The 15,273-nt window shown below is 35.8% G+C and overlaps 1 protein-coding gene across 1 annotated transcript in view; it reads right to left on the minus strand.

Annotated features, from left to right (window-relative positions):
* Window positions 1-15,273, minus strand: part of LOC122792381 (zinc finger protein 99-like) — a 369,449-nt gene that overhangs the window by 183,733 nt on the left and 170,443 nt on the right. Inside the window, 1 exon segment of the mRNA XM_044060167.1 lies at window positions 5,165-6,363. Coding sequence (XP_043916102.1) covers window positions 5,165-6,363 — 1,199 coding nt within the window.

Consider the following 15,273-nt stretch of genomic DNA (forward strand, 5'->3'; position numbering starts at 1 on the left):
TCATACATCTTAATATGGCTACTCACTTCTATTAAATTAAATGGGTCATTTGCTTTTTTGGTTGAGAGTGTCCTCTTTACTTTATGTTTCTTGCACTTTATTTTACTGTGCAATTCTGACTGGATTTCCATCAAGATTCCTACACAAGATTCTAAAATTTTACTTAGCATTGTACCTTTACTTTTTTGTAAAAAAAATGCTACTTTAATAACAAAGAACAATCAGTGTAAAATAAAATAAACAACTATTTACATACATCCACAGCTGTGTAATACAAACAGTTAATATTTTTTAAGCAAATCTTTAAGTTTTAGCCACAACTCAAAGGAATGAGTAATATTAGAAGTTCTCATCCTAATTGTATGCAACTTACTACTACACACAAATTTTGCCATACTAAGAAATTCAGTACAAGAAGGCGTAGTTTTACTCTTTCAAGTCTTGATTATTTTTTTTCCTAACTATTGCTAGTATAGACCAAAGAAGAGGCACTTAGTCCTTGGCATTATTTCAGGGATCAAAGCATTAAATGTATTTATTTATTTTATTTTACATTTGTTGACCGGGATAGCCTGACTGGATATATGTCCATTTTTAGTGGAGGCCCGGAGAGAAAAGCTCATACATATTGAACATTTAGTAAATGCTAGTTTCAAGCAGATTATAGTCATAAGCAATACCAGCATTTAGCATATATAGTACTAACTTACTATAAAACACTTTAAAAAATATAACATTATTTTTAAAGTTATACATTCAGGTTTAAAACACGTTGAGCAGCAATTATACAATTGACCCTTTTTAAAATGTAGTGGCAGAAAAAAGTTAGAAGTAGTTGAAAGTAAGGCACCTAAGAAATGGAGAGGTCACTAGTCGGGGTTAGTGCAAGGACATAACCAATGAGTTTTGAAGTATTTCTTGAATTTGTTTTTGAATTGAGTTAGTGAGGGTTCTAGGGTCAATTCAGATGGGAGTCTGTTCCATGTTTTTCCAATAGAGTTGGCATACAGAGAGTCCCCAGCTGAGTAGTTGGATCTGTATGTTTGAACTAGGAATCTAGTGGATGATCACAGGGGCCAGGTGCTGGTGTAAGGGCCGATAATATTTTTTAGAGCAGATGTATTTTCTGGTTGGTAAAGGACTTTATGTGCCACTATTAGCTGGTTGAACTGCAGTAGGCTTGGCAGTTCAAGCCATCCTAGGTGATTTAGGTTGTGACAGTGGTGTGTCCGGTAGGCTGTGCCAGTAGCAAATAAACATAATCAATTACTTGGAAATATTGTATCTACCCAACCACAATGCTTGAATCATGTTAATTTCTGTACAAAAGGGGAGATGACCTCACATTCATATACCATATGTCTCCAGTCAGCTGTTACCTCAGAATCACATCTCCAGCATTTGATTTTACTTGATGTATACATAACTGTAACCTTGTTAGGTCTAACAAAAGTTCTGCGCAATAATTTCCAGGTGAAACTTTTCCAAAATAAAGAGGATTGTTTTCTATTGACTTCAATACTATTTTTTTATCTTCATTGGTAAAATTTCTGTTATTAATTTTTGTGGAATAATTCCAAACAGTAATGTCTAAATGTAAGAAGTCTAATCTAATAATTCTATAAATCTGTGATAAGACTTATTTTCCTTTGCTTTATGATTAATATTAATTAGGAATTCTAATATTTAGGGGAAGATTTCTTATCCAAGTTAACCATCTTGTATATATTTGAGTTTAAAAAAACCCACATATTTGTAGTTTTAACCATTTACTATAATTGTGATTGCATCTTGACATTACGTTTTCCACAATATGTATTTCAGTTCAATTTAAAACCTGATGCCAATTATTTTCTTCTTTTAGATCTATCATTCTTGTGAAATTGTGAGTTTCTAAACATTCATTTGTGCATGCTATTGGAAAAATTGAAAAGATTAGGTCTTTAATACAATAATTAGAATATATGAATTTTCGAAAGGAAGAAAGAATATATATATAGGGAATTTGATTAGAACTGTTTCCATTTAAACAATAATCTTTTATTAGCCAGAAAAAAACTGTTAGAAACTGTTTGCTTATGATGATTAGTAATATGTTTTTTTTTTTTCAGATAATACTACCTGATGTATTAGTTTCCATTTTTTGATTCATATAATGAACTTATCCACAATGTAATAATTTTACAATAGCTGAAGTAGCATACGATTGAATATTAGGAAATCCTATTCCACCTTTATCCCAACTTTTGTATGACAAAGAAACTCTTGGTTTATTAGGATGCTATTAATCATTTTCATTAATTTCTTTTCATGGAGACGAGGTTAATGATTGTATAACAGATAATAGTTTAGGGAAAATCACCATCTTAATTAACATTAAACATTCTTCCATAGTAAAGAGATATTTATTCCAGCTTGTGACTAGACTTATAATTTTATCAATAACTTGTTGAAAATTTAATTCGTATCATTTCCTTACTATTAGATGTAATTATACCAAATATTTGACAGTTATTCCAATTGAAATCAGAAAATATTTGATTTTTTTTAATTTCTTGATTAATAATGTATTTATTTTATTATGATTAAAGTTCAAAATAGTTCAAATTTCTCCACAGAAATAATTACATGTTCTAGTGATTTTTTTTCTGTTTCCTTATTGTAAGCAGAATGTCATCCACAAGGAATAGAATCTTTAGTTCCAAACCATCTTCTATTTTTATATCATAAATATTTTTGTTTGACTTAATAAAGTTAGCAAAAGGTTCTATTACTACTACAAAAGTAGTGGCGATAGTGGGCATCCTTGTTTGGTACCTTTTTGTAGTTTAAAGGAGTTAGAAAGAAAGGAATCTATTTTGATGTAAGCACAAGAAAATGTAAAACTTTGAAATTAATGTTATTAACTCAGCTGAGAAGTTATATTCTTTAAGTGCTTTAAATAAATAAGGCCAATTGACTGAATCAAAATCTTTGTCTAAATCAAGACTAACTGTATAAATTATTATTTTTTTTTATTTTATTTGCATAGTCTATTAGTGTGTATGTATCCTTACTATATTATCTTGTACCTCTCTATTCAAAATAAAACAGGTTTGATTGTTAATTAATGTTGGTATTATTAGATTAATTCTATTTGCCAAAATATACATGAACATCTTTTATAGTCCACATTTAGGAGTGAAATGGGTTTACAAGAAGAATATGTTGTAGGGTCTTTGTTGTGCTTTAGAATAAGTGAAATGAGGGACTATTTTCCATGATGGGGGACCTATTGTTTCTTATTTCCCAGAAAGCTTTTTCTAGTATAAAAAGACTGCATTATCTGGCATTAGTTTATATAGTTCAAGTACAAGACTACCCAAACCAGGAGCCTTATTATTTTTTAACTTTTAAATTTAATGTTTTATTTCTTTTAAAGTACAAGAAATATCAATTTTATTTAATTGTTCATTTAATTGATTCTTCATATTTTCCTTTAAGAAAGTATCTACTATCTCATCATTTACCAAGGTATTTGAATTTTTATTTATATTTTCATAAATATTCTAAAGCACTCAAGAATACCCTTAATATCATTTTTTCCTTTCTTTTTTATTATTTATTTTTAATGTGATTTAGTGGGCGGCCGCAGCGGTTAGTGCTGCCACCTCACAGCAAGAGGTTCTCCAGTTCGATTCATGGCTGGGGTGCCTTCTGTGTGGAGTCTGCATGTCCTCTCTGCGGTCGTGTGGGTTTCCTCCGGGTGCTCCGGTTTCCTCCCACATCCCAAAGACATGCTGTAGGTGGATTGGAAACTCTAAATTGGCCCTAGGTGTGAGTGTGTGCATGTGTGTGCCTTCTGTGGAAGGTTGGGCGCCGGGCTGGCAACTAGACACTGTAAAAACTCCACTGCCAATCATGAGCGGACAGTTGATTCGCTGTGGCGACCCCTAACCGGGAAAAAGCTGAAAGAAGAAGAATTTGTAATGTGATTTAGTCTATTCATTTTCTTAGATCTAATAGCAAGTTTACATAAGATTGATGGGTTCATGGAATACATTTGAAGTTTTACTTTTTCCAGGTTTACGGACACGTTACGATTTATAATTTCAACATATTTTGTAGCATTGTATCTTTTCTAAAAGTGTTCTGCTGTGTCTGGTGAGTTATTGATTCATCATGTTGTGATATTGCCTGTATTTCAGTCTCCACAGTAAACCCTTCTCTTCTCAGTTATGTCTGTTTGCAGCTTTTCCACATCACTAAAAATAATGCTTCTCAATACATTCACCATGTCCCAATGTCATAGCCTGTACATATCTTCAAATATCTTGGGAGATGCAGTAGTCCATACTCATTAGTACAGCCTTCTTTCCTGTATTTATTACATATCATCCCCAGAGTCCATACTACATTAATGACTTTTACTATTTTTGTGTTCATTTTCTTGCAGCACTACCTCAGTCACATCTTTTACAGTCAGCCTAGTGCTCCTTTACATAGCTACTATAATGTTCTGTTGTATTAAAGATTTTAAATGTTATCTGTAGCTTTCAATGCTTTTTCTGATGCAAATATTTTTCTCACTTCTAACTTCTTTCTTACTCTCGCTATATATCCACTCTGTGGAAGTTATTGATTTGGTGCATTATAGAAATAACACAATCTCTTTTTTTTTAATCCTCTGCAGTCTGCCTTGTTGTTCATAGCCCTTTTGCTTGGCCTATAAGGCTTTTTTTTTTCTTGGACTGCTGCTTCGTTTTAAACAGGGAGAACACTCACAACATGGCCCAGTTTGGTAGGAATGTTTCTGTGTTCTGAGGATTCTACACTATTTTCCAGTCCTGGCACCACTCCCTGCATCAAGTTTGGGATTGCTATAATAGAACATGTGGTCCTAGTGCTCTTTTTTATTATTAACATGTTTTTCTCAATGATATATGAGATACAGCATATATCAGTACGGTCTTGGTGACCAGGTTTTGCAGAAGCAAGTTCAATCACATGAAGGTACTATCAAAGGACTGCAAATTCCATACCTCTATTAGGACATGTTCCATTGTGGGGATTACCTGATGGTACAGTGTACTGCTATGTGAAAAGCATTCAGAACATTTATGTAGGGTCTTCTTTTCTTAATTTCCCATAATGTTAATGATTTTTAATATTGAGATTTGCTTTAGTCTTTGATGTTTGTGAGGACTGCTTTCTTCTTCAAGTGAATGACCTGATGATAGAATAGGCTATTTGCATGTGTGAAACACTTACTACATTCAGCACATTTATATGTTTTTTCACCTCTGTGAAGGGCCTGATGTCGAATCAGTTGACTGTTACATGAAAAACTCTTAGCACATTCAGTACATTTATATAGTTTCCCCTTTGAATGAATGGCACGATGGTGTATCAAGCTACTGCTCCATGAAAAAGACTTACTGCAGTCAGTACACTTATATGGTTTGTTCTCCATGTGAATAGTCTGATGATATCTCAAGCTTTTTTGGTGCATGAAACCCTTACTACATTCAGCACATTTATATGGTTTTTCTCTTGTGTGAGTGGCCTGGTGGCGTATCATGTCCCTTTTATGTGAAAAACACTTACTGCATTCAGCACATTTATATGGTTTGTTCCCCGTGTGAGTGACTTGGTGATAAACTAGACTCTTCTGGTGTGTGAAACACTTACTACATTCAGTGCATTTATATGGCTTTGCACCTGTATGAATGAGCTGGTGTTGCATTAGATGACTCTTACGTGAAAAACACTTACTGCATTCAGGACACTTGTACGGTTTTACTCCTGTGTGAATAGCCATATGGCGCATCAAATTATAACTCTGTGTAAAATACTTATTACATTCAGTGCATTTATATGGTGTGATCTCCATATGAGTATTCTGATGGTGCATCAGATTACATCTTCGTGCAAAACACTTACTGCATTCAGTACACTTGTATGGTTTTGCTCCTGTGTGAACAGCCATATGTTGCACCATATTATAACTCTGTGTAAAACACTTACTGCACTTAGTACATTTATATGGTTTGCTCCCCACATGACTGGTCTGATGGTCCATCAAACTATCTTCAGTTGCAAAATACTTATCACATTCAGGACATTTATATGGTTTGTCCATTGCATAAGATGGCTGGTGTACTGCTGGACCTTGTTGCACAGCAAGACTTGCATTAAATTCACAGCGCATGTTACAGTTAAGCCCAGAGTGGAGCTGTGTTGCAGGTGTGAAATTAAGCCTGTTGGCACCCTTTATAAGTTGAGCACAGTGGTGGAGGTTGTCTGTATGGTGATGCAATACGGATGACCCCAGTGCTGGTTGCTGCTGACCGCAAATCATGCTGTACTCTGTGCTTCCATCATCTAAAAATATATTAAATATCAGTATTTTATCACACTGATGAAAAGATATGATAAATATTTCACTCATAATAAATTGTACATATACATAGTTTAGCCATTTTAAACAACATTTTTTTTTCTGTTTTCAACGTTATTTTGTTCTGCTATTACCAAGGTAGGTACTAAACCAAGTAAAGACAATTGTGATTCATCATTTATCAAAACTTCATCTTTAGTGAACAGCTACAGTAGGGGTAAACACAATACAAAGCTATCACAATAATCTTAGGCACATGCTGGCTGGAACAAACTCTCAACAGAAATCAGGTAAGAAGATATTTGCACATCTTCAAAAACAGGGTGAAGGGAGACCATTCTTGTGGAGTAAACGTATACCGCCCATAAAAAAAAGAGTTAAAGCATGTAAATGATAAAATCCAGAATGAACTTCTAACAGAAATCAGGAAAGTGTACTTTCAGCATGTCTAAAACCAAGATGAAGGAGTCCTTCCTTAACAAATGCATGTGCAAGGGCTCCAGAAACATACGGCAAGGGGGGGTGAGTGCCCCCTCCCTACTTTAAATAAAATCATGAACTGTGGCTGCAGCTCCTAGCTCAACATTCTTTTTTAATAAAGAATGCTGTGTCTGCCCCTTCACAAAAGTGACAGCAGACTCTTGTTTAGAGAAAGTGCAGGTGCACGTGTGCCACTGCATGCGTGCCCGTGTATATGTCTGTGTCTCCAATTATATGCAAGTGTGCACAAGTACGTGTATGTGAGTACGCCCGTGAATGCAAGTGTGCGTGAATGATGGTGTGTGGATGTGAGTGTGCACGAGTGTACTCAGATTTATTGTGAATTTCTAAAGCCCTTTAACGAGTATAACTATGTGTTATTTTATTCAAAGGTTCTGAAATCAAGAACAGAATTGCTGTGTATTTCAAAAATTGTAACAGCTTGAAAATTCTTGTTGATATCTCCTATTTATTGATTGAGCGCTTTCGTCTCACAATAGAAACTTCATCAGAATACCATTGTAACAAAAACCTCACGTTTTATACATTGTCTTAATCACATAAAACGACATCACTTCCTATATACAAAAAGTGAATTCATACATAAATACAAATAACTACTTAAAATTACTACATGACATCATCCTGTATAAAACACTTACATATAAAATTCTGCTTTAAGTTTTAAAATAGAACTAATAAAATTGCACTGTTGAGTCCTGGTGCCTCAGAGACATTAGTTCTCATGTGCCATCTGAGCTCCTTCAGTTCTAGATATTCATTCAGGGATCCCCCCCCCCACCCAAAGTGACTTGCTCAATGACAGTGAACCTGAAACTGTGTCCTGGATGCAAGCCAATATGTGCAGCTAGGGCATTTTTTGTTTCATTCCTGCCGATGTTATAATAATGTTGGTAGATTCTAGTTCTCAGTGCACTGATGGTTTTTCCTTTGTAAAAACATGGACACAGGGAGCACAAAAACATGGACACAGGGAGCACTTAACTAGATATATAACTCTCTTACTGCTGCAAATGAACTTGTTTCATATTATATATATATATATATATATATATATATATATATATATATATATACACACACACACACACACACACACACACACACACACACACACACACACACACACCATAACTGGGTATATATATACCTCCTTGCCTTCCAGGATATATTTGCATTGCATGCAAAATCCACATTTTACCATGCCCCCCCCGTCCTTGCATTCCTCTTTCTATAGGTTTCCATCATATTTTTTATACTGGTGTCTTTTTTATAGACAATTTTGGGGAATGTTCCTACTAAGTCAAGGTGTTCTGGGTTCGCACTGAATAAGTGCTGACAAAGCTCGCAGACTATTGCAAGTTGGGACATATTAACTCCCCAAATGATGTTGAGATCCTACAGAATGGCCTCACCGAGACCAATGACTGGTGTCAGAACCATGGCCAAAAGCTCAATGCCAAAAAATGTGTTGTTATCCCCTTTGGGAAAAACCCGGTTCCCATGAATTACCACACTGATGGTAGTCCACTGAATGCAGAAGGCGTTATAAGAGATCTGGGAACACAGGTTGACAACGACCTCTCTTTTGATCACCCCACAAAAGGGATAGATTTTGGAAAAGCAAGCTCTAGCCACCACATGGGGCCTAGACAGCTATAAATTTACACAGACTGCAGAGAGGAAAATTCGGAGCATATCAAAACAATCCTGTCTTGGTTTGTGATTTGTTGTGGAGTTGACTGGTAAGAGCAGTTTTATTTGAATTTATATTGCATTTGTTATCACTATTTTTAACTGTTTGTAGGTAGGAAGAGACTGCTTATTAACAAGCTTTACTTTGATACATATTTTGTTGTTTTACCTTTAGTTTCACTTTTGGTTGTGAGAAAGGGATAGGTTTTGGACAGGCAAGCTCTAGCCACCACAAGGGGCCTAGACAGCTATAAATTTACACAGACTGCAGAGAGGAAAATTCGGAGCATATCAAAACAATCCTGTCTTGGTTTGTGATTTGTTGTGGAGTTGACTGGTAAGAGAAGTTTTATTTATTTTTACTTTTAATGGAGGTGCAAATGTGAGCTATAGTGAAATTACAACTTCTGTACAGCTGGTAGAACTTGTATGGTCAGAACAACTTTATTGTATTTTATTATTTAGTTGGATATTGCTTTTATAATTTTTGTCAGAAGTTGATTTAAGTTATTTTGAATTCTTTGCTACTGACTTTGTGTAATTTTTTTCCTTTGCAATATTTTATTAATTTAAAGCTGAATATGGATTCCTTAAATAAGTATGCAATTAACGATTTGCTAATGCACAAGTATCTTGTACAGAGTAATAAATGCTATGCATATTTAAAGGTAACAGCTGATAACACTGGTGATCTTTGTTCCTAGTGTCGAAAGTTGGATGATTTGCTTACCATTGTTAGAAACAAATCTCGACTTGGAGAACTGTTGTATCATCTATTAATGACTGGACTGATGAACTAAATAATGTTAGGCATAGAACAAATAGAACAGATTTAGGAAATGATGCATCTGTTTTCTGCAAAGAACATTCAACTCCTATGAAACATGATGAGGCCCCTGAGAACTATGGAATTGTGGATGCAAGTACTTAGCAATCTGAGGATCCAGTTTGTTTAGAAGGAAACAAAAAAGAAAGAAAGGAAGTTCTCAACAAATAAGGAAGAAAACGAAACTGATTAATGACAGTAAAGGAAAGAAAATACGTAGTACAAAGGACAATGCTTTGTTATGTAACACACAGGTTACAAGAAATTATCAGAAAACCTTCAGTCTACAGAAAAAGGCATCATCTTAACAACGGAGAAAGCAGAAAACAGAGGCAAGGGGCAGGTGAAAAGGAAGAAACCAAAACTGAACATGGAAGGATTGAAGAACATTACTGTAAGAAAAAAGAAGTGAAAGACAGACACTGACTACATGACTCAAGCTGTGGATTTACAACACCAGCTGGATAAGAATTTAATACACAATGAAAACAACAGGATTAATAAGACTAATAGTGATGAAGATCTATCCTTCGTAACAATTGCTAGAGCAGATATTACTGTATTAGAAGCTGAAGATTCTTCAGAGCTGGCCAGCAAAGATATTCTTGTGATTGGAGATTCAATTATTAGAGGGACTGATACGTATATTTGCAGAGATGATAATGAACATCGAATAGTGTGATGCTTGCCAGGATCAAAAGTAGAAGTATGTGAGACAAGCCTTGGAATGCCTTAATGTAAGGAAGTATGGATCTGTTTTTATTCATGTTGGTACAAATGATGTCACCAACAAAGATTCTCTGACTGTTAGTCGGGAACTGACAGCCCTCCTAGATAGTATAGCTTGTACTGGTGTTAGGACATATTTTTCACAAATCACCTATAGAAAGGATAGTCAGGTCACTGTGAATAAAAAGATTTTTTGGATAAACACCTACATGGAAAAAATGTCCTGTTTTAAAAAATGGAAATGTCTAGAGCATCCAAGCCTTCTTTTGGGCACGTGTTCAGACAGGATGGTGTGCATTTGTCTAGATCAGGGAACAGAATTTTTGCAGCAGATATTTTGCAATATTTGACAAACACTACCCAGGATTTTTGCCAGGTCAAAAATGTAACAGTTCACAGATAGCAACATTTGATGCATCTCTGATGGTTGTTAATGCTAGGAGCATTAATAATAAAGTTTTTTATTAGAAGATTTGCTACGTTCTCACAAGATTGATGTTGTTATAGTTTGTGAAACATGGTTAAAGAACAATAACTGGAAACCAGTTCTGTCAGGGTATAAATGTTTTTACTGTAACAGACATTCTAACAAAAAATCAGGTGGAGGTGTTATGATAGGGGTTAAAGATAGCTATGAGACTTGTGATTATTACATGTTCAACCCTATAGGAAAACAAGCATGAATAAACTGGAAAGAGTACAGCGGAAATATACTAAGGGCATCCATGGATGTGAAAATCTAAGTTATTATGAAAGACTAAAATATCTAAACTTGTACAGTGTCTCTTACAGATATTTAAGAGATCTTATTCAGGTATATAGTGCATTTAATGACAACTACCTCCTGGAATGTTTGGGGTTAACAAAAAGTACTAGAGAATCATCAGATAACCTATGTAGAAGATTCTATAGGAATGAGAAGTGTACTAATTGGTTCTCTGACAGAGTGGCTGATGCTTGGAACAGACTACCAAATTACATTAAACCAAGTACTAGTTTGAACAGCCTGGACATTTATTATGGGAACAAGTGTTTTGGCATATTGGCAAGCTAGAAGGGCTTTAATGCCCGTGCTTGAAACATTTGTATGTATGTATGTATCTACACATTGCCACTGTGGTTAGAAAGTCCTATGTGGCACATCTCATTACTGAGGGTTTGCATCCAGGAAGAGAGAGGTCATTATCTCCCCTCTACTCTTCCCTGATTAGGCCAATCATCGAGTACAATGCCCCATTTGGCATGTACCTCACTAGACACCTGCAATAAATGGAGAGGCTGCAAAAGTACCTCAAGAAGAGGATCCCAGGCCTTAGACATGTCCTACATGGACAGACTCAAAAAACTCCAGCTATTCTCTGTCTCATTGTCTACTAAGAGGCGCTCTCTGCTTGACTTACAAAGCCATGTCTGACACAGCTCTGTTAGAAATGCTACATCTAAGGAAATCCCAACCTCTCCGCACCGCACACTCAAGAGACCTCAACCTCATTACCACAATCAACAGAACATGCTGGAGGGACAGGTTCATAACCCAGAGACTGCCCATACCCTGGAATAGACTTCCCATACATGTCGAGCAGAGCACCTCACTGGGCCTCTTCAAAAGAAATCTTGATGAGTGGATCGAAAATAGAAAGCTCACCCCGGGGATCACTTCAGTGGCTCTACTTGACATTAGCACTGGGAACTAACGTCGGGCAGCACGATGCCAGGGCACTTCTATGGGCTACTCTGGTAAAGGCTCCAGGGCCATTAGCCTAGTACACACCTATGAACCTATGATTTCCATTTTCTAGTAACTGCTTTTTTTTTTTTTAGCAGCCACCAGAATTAAACTCAGCAAGGCTTTACTATGTCTAGGCAATTCCAATTCTGTATCACAACTAAAAAGTAATTTCCTTAGTTATACCAATTTGCTCCTGCAGTATTTATGACAGAGTAGTCTGCAAGAATTTTTAAAGGTTGCCAACTCATTATATTGCCAAAAATATGTTTCCAATTATTTCTTTCTTTCCCATTGCACCTTCAACATTTGCAATCTACCTGAGGAAGAATTCTTGGGAATCTGGTTAGGGTAGACAACACCTATAAAAACACCTCCAAGCAAAACTCATAAATCTTTAGGCTTTGTTGCACATTTGGGAGCCATAGAGTGTGTGTGAGTGTGTGTGTGAGTGTGTGTGTGTGTGTGTGTGTGTGTGTGTGTGTGTGTGTGTGTGTGTGTGTGTGTGTGTGTGTGTGTGTGTGTGTGTGTGTGAGTGCACACGTGTGCATATATCTTTTCCTGTTGTTGCTTTGTGAATTGCTTATCCAATCTCTCTTCCCAATCCTTTCTAACCTCCTCTAATTGATTTTTACAATCATGCAATATTTTATATGTCCTACTAATTATCCCTTTTTTTAACAGCAGCTTCTGTTCTTGATTCAAGTAAAAACTGTACCATGGTGGTCTTTCACTTGGACCCACCCCATATTCATTTCTCTTTGGCTATACTCTGATATCAATCCTTGATAGGGAAGTCAATCTTAAGCCTGCAGTCTAAATGTGTTCTTGGCCTCTTTCCACTTTATTACTTTATGTCTCTAATTATTTGCTTCCAATACTTTAGTTCCTCTGCCAGTTTTCACAAATAAATTCCAGTACGCTCCTGCCTTTTTTTTGTCACCTACTTGCAGTTATCCCTATCAACAGAATCTCCTTTCTCCATTCCTTAGTTCTTGGAACACGTTCTGCTACTTTTTGAATATAACATTCTGTAAGGTTATTGTTATTCTCCTTATGGATCTGCATCCAAAATCCTAGTCTCTCCTTGTATCTTAAGCTTCCCCATTTTCATTTAGGGTATTTACATAATAATCCCACAGAGCCTTTGTATATTTCATGACGACAGATATCTTCATGCCACTTTTGCACCTTGCTATGCATTAGTAGTACAGTATGTGTGTGCCATTTGCAGAGGTTATGCAAGTACTAAGGCTCTCTGCAAGCAGAACACAAGTTAACTTAGTCTTCCTGCTAGCGCAACACTTAAAGTATCCCACTGATGTATGGCATTACTTTGCAGGGGTATACAAATGTCTTTCCCTCGGATATACAAAAAGGCTCAGCATGGGGTAGGAAAATACACCCCCCATGATGCTGAACATAGCTTTACATGAGGTACGTAAATACCCCTTCCACCGACATATGAGGAGGCTCTGCAATGGGTATATAAATACCCCTTCCACTGATATGAGAGGAGGCTCTGCAATGGGTATATAAATACTCCTTTCACCGATGTACAAGGAGGTTCTATAATTTGCATATAAATACCCCTTCCAGTGATGTATAAGGAGGATTTGTAATTTGTACATAAATACCCCTTTCACCAATGTACAAGGTGGCTCTGCAATGGGTAAATAAATACTGTTCTACCGATGTACAATAAGGGTCTGCAATGGATATACAAATACCACTTTCACTGATGTATTAATAGGATCTGTAATTTGCATATAAATACCCCTTCCAATGATGTATGAGGAGGTTCTGCACTTGGTAAGCAAATAATCTCTTGCAGATGAACAAGGCTGTATATAAAGTGTATGTGAATCATAATGTCCTAAAACAAAGTACATAAATGCCCTTCTATTAATGTATATCAAAGCTCCAAGTGTGATAGCAAATAACCCACTATTGCTGTACAACAGAGAAAATTTGACTGGGTCACTCTGAAATTCATTTCAACAGATAACATACTGCAGTTATGCTCAACTATCCAATTATAATTTTTCTAGTACATTAAGCTTCCAGAGAGAGTTTGCCCCTTGTTCAATGAAACTCACCCAAAACTTGCTTTCTATAGTACAAGTATGGGGTTAATAAACAGTGTTTTCATTTAAGTCGTTGGGTAATTATCAGATGATAATGGACAAAACCTGAACCAAATCTTTTCCTGCTTTGCCTAAAATGACTTACTAGTAAAAGAAATCCTGGAAAATCCAAAAGTGAAAAACAAAGCAATTAGTATAAAGAAGTTATTTAATTAGAGCTAATTTTCCCATATTCCAACTCTAAAATTCCTGGGTTGATTTTTCCCATCTGCATACTATTAAATTACCTATATTTCAGTTGTTGACATTTCTTTGGGTTCATAATCACTTAAGAAGTGCTTTGTTCACCTCAGACTGGGAAAGGACTGACAAAGTTGTTAAATGTGAGATTCTTAAGTACTTCAGTTGAATGACCTTGATATATGGAGGCTCTTATTTAAGAGTCTTGTTATTAGCAGGGTATTACTGTCTCATTTTTATAGCAGAATAAGGGAGCTGGATGTTATCACAAGGCACTGCATTAGTTACAAAGTATTCAGTAGGCATAGCCTCAATGTATCACAAGGCACTGCATTATTTACAAAATGTTCAGTAGATGCAGCATAAGAGAAGTTATATATGCAACGGAAACAATATATGCCATTCTAAAAGCTAGCCCCCCACACTGGTAAGTATACCATGAGCTTTGGGGGGACGGGACTTTAAGACATAAATATATAAAATATCACCCCTGATTTCTCAGTTACTCTCTGCAAGCATTATTGCTAGGGGTTTGTAAGTGTACAAGGATGTTACACCAAGCAACACCTCTGTGTTACTGTCAGGGTTTACTAATAAGAACAATAAGTCCTGTTTTCCTCAAGTTGCTAATTTTTCCTGGCTTTCAACCTATGTCAACATACAGTCTAGTCTAATGGGTTATAATTTCACCTGTGCAGATAAGCAGTCAGTATAGTGAAGCAGAAACAGTTTAGGAGACAGTCACCTCTATTAACAAATAATTGAATACAGCACGGTAGGGTAAGGTGGGCTATGCTTGTACTTGTATAAATAAATGAGTCAGCATGAAGCTAAATATGTTGCATAGTGTTAAAATGTAGTCAGTAAATACCTGAAGAAATTTAGAGACTATCAGAGAGCCTGTATCTTTGTAACTTTGTCTGAAACATTTTTTTTTGTCAGTAAGTTTAAGGAATTCTGGAGTACCGGTTGCTTCATTTGTGAAAGTCGATGATTTCAAGTGCAGATGGATGGTTAAGTTTTCCACTCTGTAAACAGAGAATTTAGTACAGCTATCAGAAGATAGTGGACTAAGAAGTTAGTTGAATAA

The sequence above is a fragment of the Protopterus annectens genome, chromosome 1.part2 (assembly GCF_019279795.1).
Source record: "Protopterus annectens isolate FY-2018-M chromosome 1.part2, PAN1.0, whole genome shotgun sequence".
NCBI classification, from domain to species: domain Eukaryota; kingdom Metazoa; phylum Chordata; order Ceratodontiformes; family Protopteridae; genus Protopterus; species Protopterus annectens.